The sequence below is a fragment of the Salvelinus fontinalis genome, chromosome 27 (genome assembly GCF_029448725.1).
Source record: "Salvelinus fontinalis isolate EN_2023a chromosome 27, ASM2944872v1, whole genome shotgun sequence".
NCBI lineage: Eukaryota > Metazoa > Chordata > Actinopteri > Salmoniformes > Salmonidae > Salvelinus > Salvelinus fontinalis.
Genome location: NC_074691.1, coordinates 16713160 through 16733377, shown reverse-complemented (window position 1 = coordinate 16733377; position 20218 = coordinate 16713160). Strand labels below are relative to the sequence as shown.

General features: G+C 41.5%; 1 protein-coding gene across 3 annotated transcripts; it reads right to left on the bottom strand.

Moving 5' to 3' along the window:
* Positions 1–6918: 6918 nt before the first annotated feature.
* Positions 6919–19651, bottom strand: LOC129825170 (delta(14)-sterol reductase LBR-like). 3 transcript variants are annotated; one of them, XM_055885047.1, is made up of 14 exons: positions 19513–19651; positions 16584–16758; positions 16147–16350; positions 15755–15829; positions 13200–13377; positions 12755–12948; positions 12080–12134; positions 11684–11878; positions 11394–11497; positions 9480–9605; positions 9218–9386; positions 9011–9091; positions 8762–8884; positions 6919–8566 (listed from the first exon to the last, which is right to left on the bottom strand). In XM_055885047.1, the coding sequence occupies exons 2-14, from the start codon at positions 16752–16754 to the stop codon at positions 8406–8408; spliced, it is 1836 nt and encodes a 611-aa protein (XP_055741022.1). In that variant the 5' UTR covers positions 16755–16758; positions 19513–19651; the 3' UTR covers positions 6919–8405. The 3 variants fall into 3 exon arrangements, with proteins under 3 accessions (XP_055741022.1, XP_055741023.1, XP_055741024.1); XM_055885048.1 differs by lacking the exon at positions 19513–19651 and adding an exon at positions 18912–19130; XM_055885049.1 differs by lacking the exon at positions 19513–19651 and adding an exon at positions 18587–18610.
* Between the last annotated feature and the right edge of the window lie 567 nt (positions 19652–20218).

Below are 20218 nucleotides of genomic sequence, written 5' to 3'. Positions count from 1 at the left end.
GTGACCTACTGTATGCCTAGAAACTGTCAGGAAAGTGGTGGAGTCAAAGTATAATCTGAACCGTTCTTAAAATCTTATACACACTCAAAGCAGACTACATCTGTAATTAAAAAGTTACTCATACAGTATGTCATCACTATTGTGTTGATTGATTCATTCCAGTCACTAATATTTTCTTCAAAAGGCCTAGGTAGCCTAGCCACCCCAGGTTTGAATATAAACCAAATTTGATCACATTCACATTTTCTCTTAACACAAATAACTGGGCCTATTTTAGGCTTTAAATACATGAGGATTTGTTTACCCTGGCCCAGATAGGATCAGAGCACATAGGCTTCTCTAGGCTACCTGCAGCTGTGGTTGTCAATCAGTAGGTTACACTTGATCAGACAGAAACACAGAATAATTGTGCACTAGTTGGCAAATTAGTCAAAACAACAGTACTTTGGCATCCATCTCATTGATATTAAAAAATAATAAAGATCCTCTCTCCTGCGGGTCCTATTGCCCAATCTCACTGCTCACTGCTCTATTAGCTATTCGTTTGGAGTCGGTTTTTACCATCTGTTATTTCCTTTGACCAGACAGGTTTTATAAAAAATAGACTTTCTTTCTCAAATATCAGACGACTCTTTAATGTTATGTATAATCCTTCTTTCTCAAAACTCCCAGAGATTATAATCTCTTTAGATGCTGAGAAGGCTTTTGATTTTGGAGACGGGCTAACTTTTTCATACTTTAGAGAAATTTGGCTTTGGCAAAAAAATCTATTGCTTGGATCAAGTTACTTTACACTTCTCCACTTGCATCTGTCAACCCGAATAACACCCACTCAGACTATTTCCATCTTCAGAGGCACGATACAGGGTTGTCCAATGCCTCCCTTCCTTTTTGCCATCGCTATATAAAGGGAGTGATCAAAGGTGGCATCAAACAAAGGGTCTCACTTGCTGATGACTTGCTTCTCTATTTCTCAAACCCTAATGTATCTTTACCCATTGTGCTATCTTTAATGCATTTGGTCTAGTCTCTGGTGAAAAGTTAGATCTGAAGAAGAGCTAGCATTTCCCTTTAAATGCTGCAGCCTTTCAGAGTGTTCTCAACAAATGTACATACTTGGGGGTGCATGTTACAGACAAACTTGAAAGCCTTTTAAAAGCTCATTTTACACCTCTCCTTACTAGGGTGGAGCAAGATTTTGAACGATGGTCACTACTCCCGCTATCATTAGCTGGTCAAATTAACTCTGTTAAAATGAATTCCTAAATTCCTAAATTCTCCTACCTTTTTCAATGTATACCTATTTTTATTCCCAAATATTTTTTCTGCAAACTCGATGGGATTATCTCAGACTTTATTTGGAAGTCTGAGATAATGCCCCCTAAGGGCCTAAACACTAGGGGGCATGATCCTATCTAATTTCCAGTTCTATTATTGGGCTGCCAACTTCCATGTAACTCAGTACTGGATCAGTGCAGCTACCCCACATACAGTGCCTTCAGAAAGTATTCTTACCCCTTGATTTACTCCACATTTTCTTGTGTCACAGCCTGATTTCAAAATTGATTTCAAAAAAAGCTCCCCCAGCTACATACACTGCCCAATAATGACAAAGTGAAAACATGTTTTTAGGAATTTTTGCAAATGTATTGAATCTGAAATACAGAAATATATAATTGACATAAATATTCACACCACTGAGTCAATACTTTGTAGAAGCTCCTCTGCTGTGAGTCTTTCTGGGTAAGTCTCTAAGAGCTTTCCAGAGCTAAATTGTGCAACCTTTGCTCGATATTATTTCCCAAATTCTCCAAGCTATCTCAAATTGGTTGTTGATCATTGCTAGACAACCATTTTTAAGTCTTGCCATAGATTTTCAAGTAGGCCTAACCATTGGCCTCATGGTGAAATCCCTGAGGGGTTTACTTCCTGTCCGGCAACTGAGTTAAGAATGACGCCTGCATCGTTGTAGTGACTGGGTGTGTTGATACACCATCCAAAGTGTATTTTAATAACTTCACCATGCTCAAAGTGATATTCAATGTCTGTTTTTTATCCATTTACCAATAGGTACCCTTCTTTGGAAGGCATTGGAAAACTTCCCCTGTCTTTGTGGTTGAATCTGTGTTTGAAATTCACTGCTTGACTTGGGGATCTTACAGATAATTGCATGTGTGGGGTACAGAGATGAGTTAGTCATAAAAAAATCATGTTAATGCAACTTATGTAACTTGTTAAGCAAATATTTACTCCTGAATGTATTTAAGCTTGCCATAAAGAGGTTGAATACTTGTTGACTCAAGAAATTTCACCTTTAAATTTTTGGTGAATTTGCAAAAAATTTAAAAAACATATTTCCACTTTGACACTATGGGCTATTGTGTGTAGGCCAGTGCCAACAATCTCAATTTAATCTATTTTAAATCCAGGCTGTAACACAACAATTCATGGCACAAGTCAAAGGGTGTGAATACATAGTTTCTTCACAATCATTCCAGCATGGTTTCCTCCTGTATGCCATCCTCACTGGCTGCTTTGGCACATTACTATCAACTCTGCTACTTCAGGTTATACCAAAAACATTTTGGTAAAAAACACTCTCAAGATCTGGAACCAGTTTAGACATCACTTTGAAAAGCTCTTCCTTAGTAGATGGAGCCTTATACCAACAACTCTCAGCTAAATTCCACCTTTTGAATAGTAATTTCTTTAGATATTTACAAGTGCGCAGCTTTGTCCGTGACATGACCTTTCAATTTCCCACTCTTCCCGTGGGCCCTTCCACTGATGTCTTTTTGACACCATCCCCAACTGTAAAAGGTATTATGTCTTATATCTATAATCAAACGTACTCTCTTCACAATCCTTCATTCACAGCTATTAAAATGTTATGGGAACAAGGTCTAGGTGATGAGTTTACTGATGACACATTGGAAGATATTCTGCACCGTGTCCACTCCTACTATTTGTGCCAAACATGGTTTGACCAAATTCAACATCCTCCACCGCACTCATTGGTCTAAACTCAGACTCTCTAAGATCTACCCTGACGTTGACCCTGTTTGTGACAGGTGTCGGCAAGTTCCTGCTTCATTGAAACATATGTTTTGGTCTTGCCCTCTACATAACTATTGGTCTGCCATATCTAAAGTATCACAGGCGCTTTTTGCTCCTACTGCCATAACATTATTTGGGGTAATACCTGATACTTTGATACTGGCAAATTATAAATCTTTATAGCCTTCTTGAGTTTGTTGGCAACAAGGTTGGTTTTACTTCAGTGTAAAACGCCCTCTCCTCATTTTGTGTGGATTAAAGATGTTTTACACTTTAGTAAATTAGAGAAGAAAAAATATACCCTACGGGGTTCTTCGGACAGATTTTACCTACAGTGGGGAGAACAAGTATTTGATACACTGCCGATTTTGCAGGTTTTCCTACTTACAAAGCATGTAGAGGTCTGTAATTTTTTATCATAGGTACACTTCAACTGTGAGAGACGGAATCTAAAACAAAAATCCAGAAAAACACATTGTAGGATTTTTAAGTAATTAATTTGCATTTTATTGCATGACATAAGTATTTGATACATCAGAAAAGCAGAACTTAATATTTGGTACAGAAACCTTTGTTGCAATTACAGAGATCATATGTTTCCCGTAGTTCTTGACCAGGTTTGCACACACTGCAGCAGGGATTTTGGCCCACTCCTCCATACAGACCTTCTCCAGATCCTTCAGGTTTCGGGGCTGTCGCTGGGCAATACAAATGTTCAGCTCCCTCCAAAGATTTTCTATTGGGTTCAGTTCTGGAGACTGGCTAGGCCACTCCAGGACCTTGAGAGGCTTCTTGCCCTGGCTGTGTGTTTCGGGTCGTTGTCATGCTGGAAGACCCAGCCACGACCCATCTTCAATGCTCTTACTGAGGGAAGGAGGTTGTTGGCCAAGATCTCATGATACATGGCCCCATCCATCCTCCCCTCAATACGGTGCAGTCGTCCTGTCCCCTTTGCAGAAAAGCATCCCAAAAGAATGATGTTTCCACCTCCATGCTTCACGGTTGGGATGGTGTTCTTGGGGTTGTACTCATCCTTCTTCTTCCTCCAAAAACAGCGAGTGGAGTTTGGACCAAAAAGCTCTATTTTTGTCTCATCAGACCACATGACCTTCTCCCATTCCTCCTCTGGATCATCCAGATGGTCATTGGCAAACTTCAGATGGGCCTGGACATGCACTGACTTGAGCAGGGGGACCTTGCGTGCGCTGCAGGATTTTAATCAATGACGGCGTAGTGTGTTACTAATGGTTTTCTTTGAGACTGTGGTCCCAGCTCTCTTCAGGTCATTGACCAGGTCCTGCCGTGTAGTTCTGGGCTGATCCCTTACCTTCCTCATGATCATTGATGCCCCACGAGGTGAGATCTTGCATGGAGCCCCAGACCGAGGGTGATTGACCGTCATCTTGAACTTCTTCCATTTTCTAATAATTGCGCCAACAGTTGTTGCCTTCTCACCAAGCTGCTTGCCTATTGTCCTGTAGCCCATCCCAGCCTTGTGCAGGTCTACAATTTTATCCCTGATGTCCTTACACAGCTCTCTGATCTTGGCCATTGTGGAGAGGTTGGAGTCTGTTTGATTGAGTGTGTGAACAGGTGTCTTTTATACAAGTAACGAGTTCAAACAGGTGCAGTTAATACAGGTAATGAGTGGAGAACAGGAGTGCTTCTTAAAGAAAAACTAACAGGTTGGTAGGTGATCAAATACTTATGTCATGCAATAAAATGCAAATTAATTACTTAAAAATCATACAATGTGATTTTCTGGATTTTTACAGACAAAAATTACAGACCTCTACATGCTTTGTAAGTAGGAAAACCTGCAAAATCGGCAGTGTATCAAATACTTGTTCTCCCCACTGTACGTAGAGACACTGCAATTTCAACCTACTCCACGGTAAACTGCCTGTACTAGTTTTGTATTTCATAACAAAACATACATTAAAAACAAAGTAAAACAAAAACACAGCTAGTCTTCTAAATTAATAGAACAATTATAATAATAAGTCAGGCTAATATGAAACACTCACAAAGTAGATCAATTAAAGTATTATTTCATTATTTTATATTTGTGTATGGGCATATACAATCCTACTTCTAAATAACATGTTCCCATGTTATATTTTAATTTATAAACTGGATGCTGATTGGCTGACAGCCGTGGTATACCACGGGTATGACAAAACATTTCTTTTTACTGCTCTTGTTACATTGGTAACCAGTCTATTATAGCAATAAGGAACCTCGGGGGATTGGGATATATGGCCAATATACCACGGCTAAGGGCTGTGTCCAGCACTCCGTAATGCGTGTGCATAAGAACAGCCCTTAGCCGTGGTATATTGGACATATATCACACCCCCTCGTGCCTTATTAAGTATAAAACAAAGTGCAATATACTATTTAAACCATTGTTCACACTGTAATGTGTAAATACCAATAAAAATAACAGTATTGTCCCTCTTTTCCATGCTTTTGTGTCAGTATTTTGTATGAAATAAGAAAAAAGTGCTGAGGCAAATGCCAGCTCGCCACACATTTCCCAGCGGCCCTGATTGATCACTGCAACGTGGATATATGGAAATCGCCACACAATGCTACAAATGAAGAAACACAACCTATATGTTCTTTTGATAAAATAAAATTGATGGTGGGAATAGGATTCCATAGGAATTAGCTTTGGCAATAGAATTACATGTCTAAGAGTACAGGTCAGGTCGACTTGGACTTGAAGGATGTCTGCAAGGACACTACACACATCTTCCTCATGCATTGGCCTTACGGCAAGACTGCACATATCCTTTACCATAATGCAAGGTAGGTTTAAAGTTTAAAAAGGGGATAGTATTTTACAGGTGCTTACCAGTGTTGTTTATGTGATTCCATTACCATCCCATTCTCTACGGTCATGCAATTATTCAAATAGAATTGTCTAAAATATGTATAGGCTCATTAACATACCATAACGATCACTCTACAATCCTAGGATTTGGTATGGAAATATACCACTAACTAAAAAGGAACAGGACCAGACAGACAGAATTAAACAGTATTAAACAGTAGACAAACAGAATTAAACAGTAAACCTAGCAAAAAGTAAATTGGGTGCTTTCGGTAAATGAACTAAGTACAAAATGTTTCTCTCCGGTTACTTCATGAACTCTTTGCTACCCCCATGTCAGTGATCTTGTTTGTTTCTTGACCTCAGATAAATGTTGGGATGGTGTCTGTGGCAGAGGCAGAACTGTGAGGGGTGGAAGAGAGCCTAGAGTAGAGACAGAGGCTGACTGCAGGGTAGACTACTGGGTAGGGGAGCTGATCTGCTAAACTTTAGTCCTGAGACCACCCTTGCTTCCTATTCTGTTGCTTTACTGCAAGAGCTCAAATGCTGCGTACTTCCTTAGCCATCCTGATAACTACCATGCAAACTCTTTGTGATGTTTGGCTTGACAATGAGCAATGGAGTTGGCAAGAGTAAAAAGAGACGTTAGACCAGGCTACCAAACACCCGCAGAGATTACTTTTACATTTCTCTGGTGACATGTGGTGAGCAAAACAGACACTGCATTATTATTTTGGGGATCTACTCTTCACACTGCAGTCAGTGTGAAGGGTCACATGAATTAGAGCATCTCAAATTGATTCCCAGTGTCTGCAGCAGGGGGCTGGGGGATGATCTCTGGTCCTGTTCAGATCTGCAGCAGCAGTCAGCCCCATCCTCTGATTGACCTCTGGCTGCATCACAGAAGTGTCAAATTGCTTGCTTGACCTTCCATTGTTTCACTTATCTTCTCTTTCTAGGAGTCTAGTCCCAGTGCATTATGTGTTGAATTGTTAGACATGTCTGAATAACATGAATGATACTGTGAGTGTAAACCTTTATTTTTTTGCCAAAACGTTTGTACAATGCGAGCTTTCCAGCCATTGTCATGTTTTCCATTGGAGACAGACATTGAACAAATCATGAACATTGGGTCTTCTTCCACTGTCCTAGTTACATCCAACTTGTTTTAGCATTAACAAACAGCCAGCTGACACAAACAGGAAATTGTTGCCAGTCCCATCAGTCAAAACAAAGGTTGAGTACAGAATGGGTCTCAATGACAAATAGTTAGAATGTTACATGTCATTTGTCCAAAGATGACATGGTAATATTGTCTAGAGAACAGCAGATCTAGTGGTAATTCAGGCAATTAACGTAACAGTTGAAATCAAATGCAACTTTAAATATGTAATTGTAAAACACAAGATCTAGCATCACTTGCATATTTTGTACTTCAAATAAAAACATCTAATATTTACATTGCATTCAGTCGCATAAAATGCCACCTATTCTAGTTATTGTATTGCTGCTATACTGCTCATCTACAGCTGGGTCAGAAAATACTTGCGACACAGCATTGCACATGAAGAATGTCACAGTATAAACTTGGTGAAAACAGTCATTTTGAAAAGTAAGGTCTTGAATAACTTAAGGTGCTTAACTTGGATACTGTCTAAGTGCCCTTGCAGATGGTAATGGTTTTAAATAAGATACTGTGGATTTGTTCAACAGACAGTTAACTTTCCAGAGGGAAGACAACCTAAGCAATACTACTATCCAGAGGACTGAGGAGGAATTTGACAGTAAACCGGAGTAAGCAAAGTCAAATCATAGACTTTTGGTATAAAATACAATCTTTCATAGTGCATTTAAAACAACCAAATACTTTTTTACACTCAGTTAACACTAGGCTACATCTCTATAGAAAAATATAGAAAAAAATATGTCTAAATGCTATTTTGTGAATGTTGTGGTCCCGAGGAAGATCATTAATTCCATTTTAACTGTACAGATAAAAGAGCATTTAATTCCCATCATTGACAATATACACAAAAAAGCAATGTATACCAAAGGTATCATTTCAAAATTAAAGCCAAGCAAATATTGTAATTGGATATGGGACTGAAAACTTAGAAACAGATCAAATATGCAATATTATGTTAACAGGTATTTGAAGTAAAAAAAAAAAAAAGAAAGTATATGTACAAAAATATATACATCCATTCCACAGACTGAGGCTTCTTTTTTCTTCAATTTTGAAACCTTTTTTCTCTTAAAAGGCATTAATCAAATTCAGTCAGCTAATTAGTGTGTACCTTCATAAAACCATAACACTTCAAAGAAAGCTGCTCCTGCGGAACCTCCAAGAATCAAGCTTCCCTCTTTTCGAAATTCAAGTTTCCCCAATGTCTTTAAATTCTAATTTCCAAACAACTTGTTTCTACAAACTCATGTAGCCATGCGCGAAGTTGTGAGCTTGCAGAATTGGAGACCGTGGAGTTGGTTGGAGGTCGGGGTGGCGAAGGTTTCAGTAGACTCTGGGGATGATGCGGTAGCGGACCTCTCGGCAGTAGTCGTCCCACACCGAGCCGTACTTCCTCCTGCACTGGGCCTCATCCCGGGCCTCCCGGTGGACCAGCAGGGTGGTTAGGTAGATCACATAGAAGTATGGCAGGATGTGAGTGAACCCTACAGGATGACCACAGACAACACACACTTCAGCGTCTCCTCATATCACTACACACATATCAAGACGTGTAGATTTACTGGCCTGTTTCTGGTGGATGGTCAGCACAGCGCAGAAAAATACATCAAACAAATTAACCATAACCTGATAACTAACCAGCTATGACTAACTAAGTAGCTGAACTAGCCGTCACTCACCACAGGGTAGTGACCATGCCAGAGCCATGATGAGGTCCCCCAGGTAGTTGGGGTGACGGACAAGCCCCCACAGACCAGACACCAGGAGAGTCTTCCCAGTGGCAGTAGGGATGGTCTTCAGATCTGGAAAACACAGCGTTACAGCGAGTCCTTCAACAACATGACAGAGAATAACTCCATCCCTTTATCAAGGCAGGTGGCCTGATAATGTTTATACAGGAATAAGACGTACTGGGATTGAGGACTTACGGGATAATGTAGGGTCTGAAGGATTTCTTCTGAAGGCGTTTTTCTGCGAGTTTGCTTTACGGAAAATGCAAAATCCAATGACTGTAACACATGAAGACAACGTCATACTGTTATTCATACAACAAAAAGTATATCACAGATTACATGTAGGATTTATATGAACGTATGCCAAATGCCAATACTAAAAAAGTCCTGGGACTGACTAACCATTGAGAGTAACGATGCCTACGATACAGGGCAGAGAGAGGTGGTTGGGGTGGTGAACCAGGTAGTAGGACTGGAGACTGAAGGTGAAGGGAACCCACATCAAGTCTCCAAACACCAGCATGAAGCCAAATCCAGCATGGGTTGTATCCATATAGCCCAGGACAGCCTCCTGGGGAATAACAGTCAACCACATTAGATTACATCCTACAAACAAATAGAGACCAAATAAAACATTAGGCAGCAAATGCAGGTTTATGTGTACCTCATGCCAGTAGGCATCAAGCACATAGAACAGGTGGAAGCAGTTGACCAGGATCATGGCTGGTGAAGGGTAGTCCAGGTTATGGAGTTTCATCTCAGCCAGAGCCATGGCAGCGTTGATCACCAGCTGGACAGAACACAGACATCACAGGTCTGATTTAACACAGTCATTGAACAGACAGCAAAACAATCCATACACTACATGACCAAAGGTATGTGGACATCTGCTCGTCGAACATCGCTTTTCAAAATCATGGGCATTAATATGGAGTTGGTCTCCCTTTGCTGCTATAACAGCCTCCTCTCTTCTGGGAAGGCTGTCCACTAGATGTTGGAACATTGCTGCGGGGACTTGCTTCCATTCAGCCACAAGAGCATTAGTGAGGTCAGGCACTGATGTTGAGCGATTAGGCCTGGCTCGCAGTCGGCGTTACAATTCATCCCAAAGGTGTTATACGGGGTTGAGGTCAGGGCACTGTGCAGACCAGTCAAGTTCTTCCACACTAATCTCAACAAACCATTTCTGTATGGACCTCACTTTGTTCACGGGGGCATTGAGATGCTGAAACAAGAAATTCCCCAAACTGTTGCCACAAAGTTGGAAGCACAGAATGGTCTAGAATGTCATTGTATGCTGTAGCGTTAAGATTTCCCTTCACTGGAACTAACGGGCCTAGCCAAAACCATAAAAAACATCCCAAGATCATTATTCCTGCTACACCAAACTTTACAGTTGGCACTATGCATTGGGGCAGGTAGCGTTCTCCTGGCATCCGCCAAAATCAGATTTGTCTGTCGGATTGCCAGATGTATGAGCCTGATTCATCACTCCAAAGAAAGGGTTACCACTGGTCCAGAGTCCAATAGATGAGAGCTTTACACCACTCCAGCCGACACTTGGCATTGCGCATGGTGATCTTAGGCTTGTGTGCGGCTGCTCGGCCATGGAAACATATTTCATGAAGTTCCAGAGGAGCAGTTCTTGTGCTTTCAGGTGCAGTTTAACACACTACAGTGAGCTTCTGTAGTGTGTGAGCTTGTGTGGCCGTTGTTGCTCCTAGACGTTTCCACGTAACAATAAAAGCACTTACAGTTGACCGGAGCGGTGCTAGCAGGGCAGACATTTGACGAACTGACTTGTTGGAAAGGTGTCATCCTATGACGCTGCCATGTTAAGTCACTGAGCTCTTCAGTAAGGCCATTCTACTGCCAATGTTTGTCTGTCTATGTAGATTGCATGGCTGTGTGCTCAATTTTATAAACAGTACCAGTCAAAAGTTTGGACACACCAACTCATTCAAGGTTTTTTTTTTTTTTTTTTACTATTTTCTACATTCCAGGTGACTACTTCATGAAGCCGGTTGAGAGAATACCAAGAGTGTGCAAAGCTATCATCAAGGCAAAAGGGTGGCGACTTTGAAGGATCTCATATATATATTTTGATTTGTTTAACACTTTTTTGGTTACTACATGGTTTCATATGTGGTATTTCATAGTTTTGATGTCTTCACTATTATTATTATTGTTATAATACAATGTAGTAAATAGTAAAAATAAAGAAAAACCCTTGAATGAGTAGGTGTGTCCAAACTTTTGAGTGGTACTGTACCTGTCAGCAACGGGTGTGGCTGAAATAGCCGAATCCACTAATTTAAAGGGGCATCCACATACTTTTGTATATATAGTGCACCTCAAACAGACAAACTAGCCCCGAAATGTACTGTAGTATGATTTATTCTCTGTTGTTCACATTTAACACATTAATGAACACACATAATGGGAAACTGAACACCGAGCTTGTTTTTTTTTTGCAGTTGTGTGTGAGGAAATAAAAACAGCTTAATCTACACTAAATGGCTAATATACAGCTGAAAAGTACTTTGAATGGGAACATGTTTAGGTACACTGAACTTACCCAACCCATCAATCCTGGGCGCAGCTCACAGAAGTATTTGAGATCAAAGCCCTTGATCCGGGGGTTGAGTTCACTTCCCATGAAGAAGTCATAAATCACACTCCCTGAGGTGAGAAGAACAGATTTATCATATTACGTTACCCATTTGGGAGGCATCATGCCAATAGGCAGTACAGCAATCTTTGCCCTTAACCTTATGCTGGCCCATGCCATAATATACCGATATCATGGAATAAATCAGGCCTAGATTGTAGAAGCCTTTCTCTACCAGTGATAACACACCCACTCACCAGAGTTTCCTCCGGGGGCCAGCTGGTCCTGGGGTGCCCAGCGAGAGCGGACGTACAGATAGACACTGAGCAGGACAGAGAAGAGCAGGGAAGACACAGCCAGCTGGAGGAAGTGCCTGTGGATGTAGCTGAGGTCCACCCCCTGATGCACTGCAGCCCCCAGGGTAGCCACCGTCAGCACAAAGGCATGGAGGGCTGGTGGTGGTAGAGGAGACATGCAGGGTTAATACACAGGAAGTTCTTCAACCAAAGGGTCTTTCCTTATATGACTTATATGTTAATGAAATACATTGGCATAGTGCTTTACTAGAGATCTCAACGTGCTGGGAGTAACTGACCAGTTAATTCCTTCAAAATGACAAACAAGAAGACATGAAACACAGGAAAATGCCTCACTGTTCATTCTGTACTTCAGCCACTCTCCATTCTTCAGGGGGATTCCTTCTACAACCTGGGGACATAAACACAGGTTGGACCATCATTCAACCTTACAGGAAATACATTATGAGAGGGATAATGTAGCTAAGATAGGGGACTTTTTGTACATGTTAAAAGCTTACATTATTCCCTTTCACTAATGTAAACACTGCCCAGACCTAGAGAACATGATTTCATAGGAGCAATATGATGAAAGTTTCCTATATTCTCAAAAAGGCACGTGTGCTTCAACTGTATTCAGAAGGCAGATGAGCAGGAGAGGAAACTGAACAAAACCTCCCATTCTTCCCTGTAGTGTTCCAGCGTGGACCGTAGCCTACTGCTTCTGATTCCTCTCATTTCTGCCCTGGCTAATGAGCAGAAACGAGGCGTGAGCGCCAGTCATGTGCTCTGTCCAGGTCACGGATGGGTGTCATGTGTATGGCCTGTACTCTAGGGGGGTTGGTGTGTGTGTGTTTGCCAGTATGTGTACAGTCTTCAATAATGGTGGGAGTAGAATTCTGAGAATGTGGTTGGCCCACTAGACGATCATCTATGTTTCAGTTCTGTGATTTCTCCACAATGACTAGAACAGAGTAAGCTGATCCTACATGTGTGCCAGAAGAGCAGTGAGGTTATTGGTGATCACGTTACCTTTCCGACAGGCAGCACGTAGAGCAGGGCCTGGAAGAGGAACCAGAGGACCACCATGCCAAACACATGTGGATCCAACAGGGAGTCCAGGGCAGGCAGAGAGGGGGGTCTCATCAGGCTAGCATCCTCCTGACTGCAAACCACCATCAGTACCAACACGGCCACAGGCAAGAACAGCATCATGCAGGACACTCCTGCAAACACAGGGGGGAAAGACACTGAGTGACTGGAGCCAAAGGTAGTCTGTCTTCTTTTTTAACCAGTTACTGTCCCTCCCGAAATGCATTCTTGTCAAACAATGTGCAGACTAGCATCCTAGTGCAATTTGATTGGCATAACAGTATGCAGATCAGCACCATTCTTCCCCCCCCCCCCACACTCTCTATCCACTACATGACAAGCTGGGAGAGGCACAGCAGCCACATTTCTCTGTTCCTCCTCTCACCTAGCCTCCCTCCAAACTCCAGCTCAGTGGTGATGGGGGCTGTGGCTGCTGCAGGCTTCTGCTCAGCTTCCTTTTCCTCTGTCTGCTCGGCTGGCTTGGCGTCACCGTCATCCTTTCTGCGTCTGAGGTTGTAGCGGCTCTCTAATATCTTCTTCTCTTGCTCCGCCTCTGCAGGGTTCTGGAAGTAGACATGGTTAGACACACACGGTCAGGCTGAGTGGTGGTAATCATTTACACAGACATGGCTAACCCACAGTGACTTAAGCTCATAGGGTACATAATGCACATCCATTATATTTCCCACACAAATGGTCTGTAGATTAGCATCTCTTAAAAAGGAAAAGTGATCAACAGCATGTGACTGACTGATGGAACATTAGCAGGACCCTAAGTGGTGTGTGTGGCTCAGTCAGCTGGGGCTTGGTATAGGCTGAGTCCCCCATGCAGAGTCCTCCCAACACACAGGAGGTACAACATGAATCATGACATTCCTACACATCAAAGCCCATTCTCAAACAAGCAATATAGCTAGGGACTCCGTTACAAGGGACAGCTCTGTTTCAGCTGCCTTTTAAGCATTCTAGTACAGTTAAATAGTTCACACACACACACACACACACGGACACAGCGGTCTAAGGCACTGCATCTCAGTGCAAGAGGTGTCACTACAGTCCCTGGTTCGAATCCAGGCTGTATCACATCCGGCCGTGATTGGGAGTCCCATGGGGCAGCGCACAATTAGCCCAGCGTTGTCCAGGGTAGGCCGTCATTGTAAATAAGAATTTGTTCTTAACTGACTTGCCTAGTTAAATAAAGTTTACACACACACCAAAAAGTTATTTTGTTGGCATTTACATATGTCCCCATTAAAACATAATCAAAACCTATTTCTTTCAATTACTCGCTGTGCTGTTCAGTTGTTAATTTGTTCAGTCGTTTCATTCTCAACCAGGATTTTTATGGAACGGCATTTGGGTCTTTGCGTGTCAAAAAATATACTATTTAACACTATTTGACGTGTCAAATAAGCTTGTTGACCAATCAGGACCTGAATATGACTGCACATCACATAATAATTTAACACATTCATACATTTTTTATGTAGTTATTACACACCGATTACACTCTCACTCATATGTTACAATGATTCATCAATACCTAAGCTATGATGCTGGTGAAGTTGTCTCGAGCATCTACGGTGCTGGTCATAAAAAAAGCTAGCTAGCTAGCTCATGGATGTAAACAATGTTCTTCCCCAAGAACAGCAAAACGACAATCTGTTTCAGTAGCTATAGTTAACTAGCTATATAGTTAGCTAGCTGTCATCTAAAATAACACTAAATTATAAGAGAGTTCTTATTTGATTAATGGGCGGACCCATCTATGTGAAGCTAGCCACAATAAGGATTAGCCACAATAGTGGACTTTGCGGTTAGCCTTCAAAATAAAAGTATAGCATAATTCTACTACTTGCATCACTGTCAATGACATACTTTTATTTTGAAAGCAAACGGCAAATTCCACTATTGTGCCTAATCCTTATTGTGACTAGCTTCACAAGACAACCCGGTCAGGTCAAGCCTCACCAGCCAGATTAAGCTAGCTGGCTGCTTATAACATTAGCTTGGGCAACAGGGTTAAGTAGCTGGCTTGCTATTTATTTTCATGAACTGAAGTTCAATTTCAATAGGCGAACAACAATACTTACTCACAAGGATTCCTAAATCATTGCTAAGAATAATGAAAATGACTGCAGTTTCTATTGGTCATTGTTTTCAAGCTGGTTGTATTGGTGCTAGGTACCAAGCTAAAGCTAGCTACCCCAGAAGTTACGGTTGAACTAATTAAGCTTTATTACCAACGCGGTATTGTAAACAAATCGTTCGTGAACGGTGTTTGCAGACTTTTTTGTACAGCTTTGAGTGCTACTGTATCTTTTTTGACACGCAAAGACCCAGACGGCACGCCTTCTTATGCATGTCATGAAGCTAATAGCAGTGACGCTATTACTGTGTAACTCCGGCAGGGCAACGTTGGAAAAATAGCGTACTTGGTAGTGTTAACCGGTGCTCAACCAATCGGCGAAAGCCAACACCACCAAGGGCAATAAATTCCATTATCTTGGCTTTAATGGATTTCGCCTTTGAGTTGTCTGACCAAAATTGTGTTACTCTTTCAAATGACTGCTCGACTTGTTGCTCGATCCACACAGCAGACATTGTGGGCTAGTTTATGAATGCGGTGTTGCAAGTATAGCACAAAATGTTACACGTCGTCATTACGCCACGTACCTACATTATATAGGTATGAACGTCAGCTTTGACATCGGTTTTGCACATCGGGGTTAAACTAGACATTGGCCGATACCGATGTTGGCATTTTTACCTAATATTGTCCGATTCCGATATATCGTGCATCCCTAGTTACAAGTCTAATGCCAAACTTGCTTACAGCCCAACAAACATATTCATTTTGTTCTAGGAGCATTGACATCATTATATAGACACAAACGTTTTAAAAAAATTATAAAGTACATACAGTATCTAAAGTCTCACCTCATTGACTTTGTCAGCAGTATCATTCTCTTTGTTTTCATGCTTATTGTGGCCATTGTTCTCAACTGGCCTAGCCTGTGGTAAATGGAGTGAGGGAAGCAAAACGTCAACATGAGGAAAAAGCAACTTGATGACAAACAATACGGAAAAAGAGGCGCACATGTCACTATGTAAAGATGGACCCACTGGTCACACATACACAAAAAGTTTAAAAATCTTTAGTTTATTACACTGTTATTAGCCAACGCTTGATTTCCTATCAAATAATGCCATCTCTGAGGTCATGCGTCTTACAGTGCATTCTGAATACAACACACACATGCAGCAGAGCAACACTCAAAAACAAAAAGCCATTCTAAATCCCAGCAGTGTGTGTGACATGTGTTCCTCACCACAGGGCTTAGTCTGATCTCCAGCACTTCTTTCATTTTGGGCTCCTTGCGTGCAACGGACGTCTCTGTTGGGAAGGTGCCACTGGTGGTGCGTGACGAGGAGCGCCGGGTGGTCCTGGCTGGAGAACGGGAACGACTGCGCCGCCGCGACGGAGAGCGGGAGCGAGAACGAGAGCGATGGCTTGGTTTAAAGCCAGTTGGACTCTGGAACATAAGTTGTCGCATTTAGCAAGGTTACAAATGTGTTATTACATAGCTGAATTTTAAAAGGCCAGCACCAATGGCGCAATCAACATATCATAAGAAGATAATATTTGAGTATGCACTAGCATAAAATAAGATCAAAATTCCTGAACCTTGTCGAGATAGAGAAATTCCATCCATCTGGGTCATGTCATCAGTGACATGGTTGCCATGGAGATAGATAGAGCTCCTACCTTCATGTCAACCTCTCTGAGCTCCAGCTCAGTGCCATCCTTGTAGATGACCGTGTAGAGCTGAATCTTGGCATCGTAGCTCAGCACCTTGACTTCGTAGAACAGGCTGCTACCAGGCCAGCGGCCCATCACCATGTCCCCACTCTGAAACCTAGTACCCGGAATCCTCATTTACCTAACGGAGAGAGAGAGCACACATGTTAAAAACCAGGGGAGTATCACGGGGTGGTCTAAGCCACTGCCGCACATGTATCATGTAGCGCTGCCAGGATGGGTTCAAATCAGGGGTGTTTCTCTTTCCCTTTGAAATACAAGAGGGTTTTGAAACTGCAGTCTCGCTCAAACTTCCATTTTCATGACTGGGCTTATAAAAGTAAGTTTCACTTCAGTACCAGCTTTCTGAGGAGCTGCTCTCATGCTGTCTGATGGGTGATAGGCTATTCCACTCCTCAAACTAGGCTCTGTATGCTGTGCTCATGTGATAAATAAGATACATGACTAAGGAAAATACACGAGCCAATTTAATTCCATCAAATTATGCAAATTACCTATAGACTGATAAGCAAATGTATTTTCGGCAGCTAACCGTTAACATCATTAATTACAATGATCCACTTTTTCAGATGAATTGGGTGTGCATATCAAAACAGTCTACGACGGGGACAACTTTTCCCCAATCACACTAGATTTAGGCAGATTAGGCTAGATGAGACATTTACAGTGTGCATTAAGAACCTGCAAATGGGGGACAGAGGAGCACAAGACTTGACACAATGGAGCAGTGAGGTCAGCGGTATGAAGGGGATGCAGAGCTCACAGAATTGCTGACGTTCCCATCCCCACTAGGGTTAACTGTTTGTAGTTTTAAAACTAGTCATTGCCACTCCAGCCCCCTTTATCACTCTCTCAATAGCCTTTGTACACAGAATTCCAGTAATGTTCAGGTAACATCAGAAATGGCATTTTAGAAGTTTAACAGAGGTTGTACTCCCATGTCTACCCATGACAAATCAACAAGCGAAAGCCTGCTCTGGTTATACAACTGTTCTTGCCTCGGACTATTTAAAACACACACACTCTATGAAAACATAGTCCTCGTGAATATAAACCTTACATAGAGGGGGAAACTGTAGACTTGAAGTGCCTGACATACTTGGACAACTCAGTCCTTGTAATGACCAAAAGCAACTATTCACTGGCATGTGTCATTTTTCATCAAACAAGTCAAAATGGTACGTTACACCACAGCTGCTGAAAAATATACAATTTAACTTATCCTTCTCATAATGGCCCCCACAGATACATTAAATAGATGCAGAGTACAGTGAGTCCACTAATCCATTTGTCATAGTTGTCAGTAATAGTAAAGCACATTCCATAACATATCCATGAATTAATGCAAAACGCGACACACCCTGCTGTCCCTGTTCAATTCCTCCATATGGTTAAAGGTATAGCTAGCTAAACGATGCGGACAGGGTCCCCTACTCCAGGAAAGATGCAAGGTATGATGTGGGGGAGCTTCGAAAGTCAGCCCCTCGTCTTTTGTTTTGTGCCATACCTCAGACAAAGCCCTTTAAATACATTTAAAATTAAAGTAGTTTCAATCACTCTATGAAGAACTTAACAGTCCTAGCTAATCGTTTACAATAATGTAATGGTAGTTCGTAATTGGTTTTATAGAAAGTTCACCAAACCACCGCCAGGTGTTCATTAGAAAAGTATAACCAAAGACTTGTCTATCTGTGGTTCAACCGTCCAATTAGTTTGTTTTTTGTTGCCATCCATCTTAATGTTAGCTAACAGTTTTGCAACTAAGGGCGTTTTCACATATGAAATTCGGTACTCTGGTTCGGTTTCCTGGAGCGTTTGGGAGAATTCGACAGAATACGTTTTTCTTTCCCAAGACCTGAAAACAACCGCGATTAGCAAAACGCACCTTCTACATGATGTTAGCGAGCTAGCTTGTGTACAACGGGCAAAAAAAGTTCCCCGCGACTCACTCTGCCGTGTCACAATAACCCCGTACTCCTGGATCTTGGACTCACGCAGGTCCAGGATTTGTTTGCGTTTCACACATGCTTTATAGCGCGACATCGGGGTACCAAACACTACAGGATACGGATCGTAAGGGGATTTGTGAAAGTGCCCTAAATGATGGTGCACGCAAGTCAGTTGTGAACATATTCCGGAGATTTAGCCTAAATTGTAACGTTTCGCTACAAAAGTGTGGAAATTAAAACATGCAGACAGTTGGATATACATTTAGCTATATAACATTAACCAGCAAACCAGAAAGTGATTTGAGTAACAAAAAACTAGCGTTACCTAGCAACACGGTTGGATTGAGTTGGAAAAGCAGTCAAAACGGCAGCTACGGGTTGTACCGGTACTGCAACTAACCGTATTCCAAAATATGAGGCAATGTGCAAAAAAATAACCGTTCGCAAGACGGCTAGCTAACGTTCGCTAGATTCGTGTTAATGTTTGCTAACTAGCTACTCCTTTAACGTTAATTGTAATAGCTTCAAGTGACAGCGGGGTGGAGGGAACACGTCATGCATTCAAATCCTCGCTAATGTTGGCTAGCTACGTAACGTAAGCTAGCAGGCTACTTAGTGGTAAATCGGGTATGTTAGATAATGTTAACTAGCTAACGTTTCAGGGCATGTTTACATTTTTGCAATTTTAAACGACGTTTTAACATGTGAAGACAATAAATAGGTAGTTAGCTAGCCTATTCATTATAAGCAGTTAGGTTACAAGCGAAATTGCTCAGCTGCAGCGTAGTGGTTACTGTAGCTGATCCCACGGCCACGCAGCCCAAAACACAGTCAAGAATACCATAACGTTAAGTTCTCAGCAAAGATATTTAAAAAGTGACCACATTCATGCACAATCAATTATAATTATTAATTAACGCCCTTACCCTTAGATAACACGTACAACTTCAATTAGGAAAATAACATAGGTATCCCTTTAAAACCTAGAACGAAAGTGAATCGCAAGCTAACGTACGTTAAAAACTGCAGCTAAATCTTGAATGCATTCCCCCTCCCTCTATCCGCGAAGCCCACCAGTGTATAGGATGGCGCGAAGCCCGCTGATTGGCTACAACGCTATTCTTTTAAATTATTTAATATTCTGATTGGTTGTCAGAGGATTTTAACAGAGTGCCGATTGGTAGTAACTGGCGTGTCCTACGGTTTTCTTTGTTTATGGTGTCAGACGTCTACCAGCGCCGGACAAAATGGAGGAAATTATGTTTTAATCTGTGGGAGATATTATTTTTACTATAACAAAGATTAACTCATGTTTAATTAGATGAATTGTTCATGACAGCAGCATAATGTATGCATGGAAAATACTATGACACCATACTTTCTGGATTTTGTAGTCAATTGTAAAGCATATACATGTTTTATTTAATACAAATATAAGCATATTTTTATTTTGAGTTTAAACAGTAACAATCAACAATTGAAAATCCCCAAATCTGTAAAGAAATGTCTCATGTAGCTTTGTTACAGGCTGTTGATTACTCATGAAAGAAACACCTGTTGAAAGATCTTAACATTACATGGCTCAGGTCACTAACACATAGTTTCCCAACTTTCTATTGTACTCATGCATTC

Bases quoted from the DNA above. Each gene is read 5' to 3' on its own strand.
- LOC129825170 (XM_055885047.1), bottom strand. From the start codon at position 16,754: ATGAGGATTCCGGGTACTAGGTTTCAGAGTGGGGACATGGTGATGGGC. The intron at 13,378-15,754 runs GTGAGACTTTAG...GTCTACTTCCAG, and splicing joins CTGCTGACAAAGTCAATGAG to AACCCTGCAGAGGCGGAGCA. The intron at 12,135-12,754 runs GTAACGTGATCA...TTATGTCCCCAG, and splicing joins ACGTGCTGCCTGTCGGAAAG to GTTGTAGAAGGAATCCCCCT.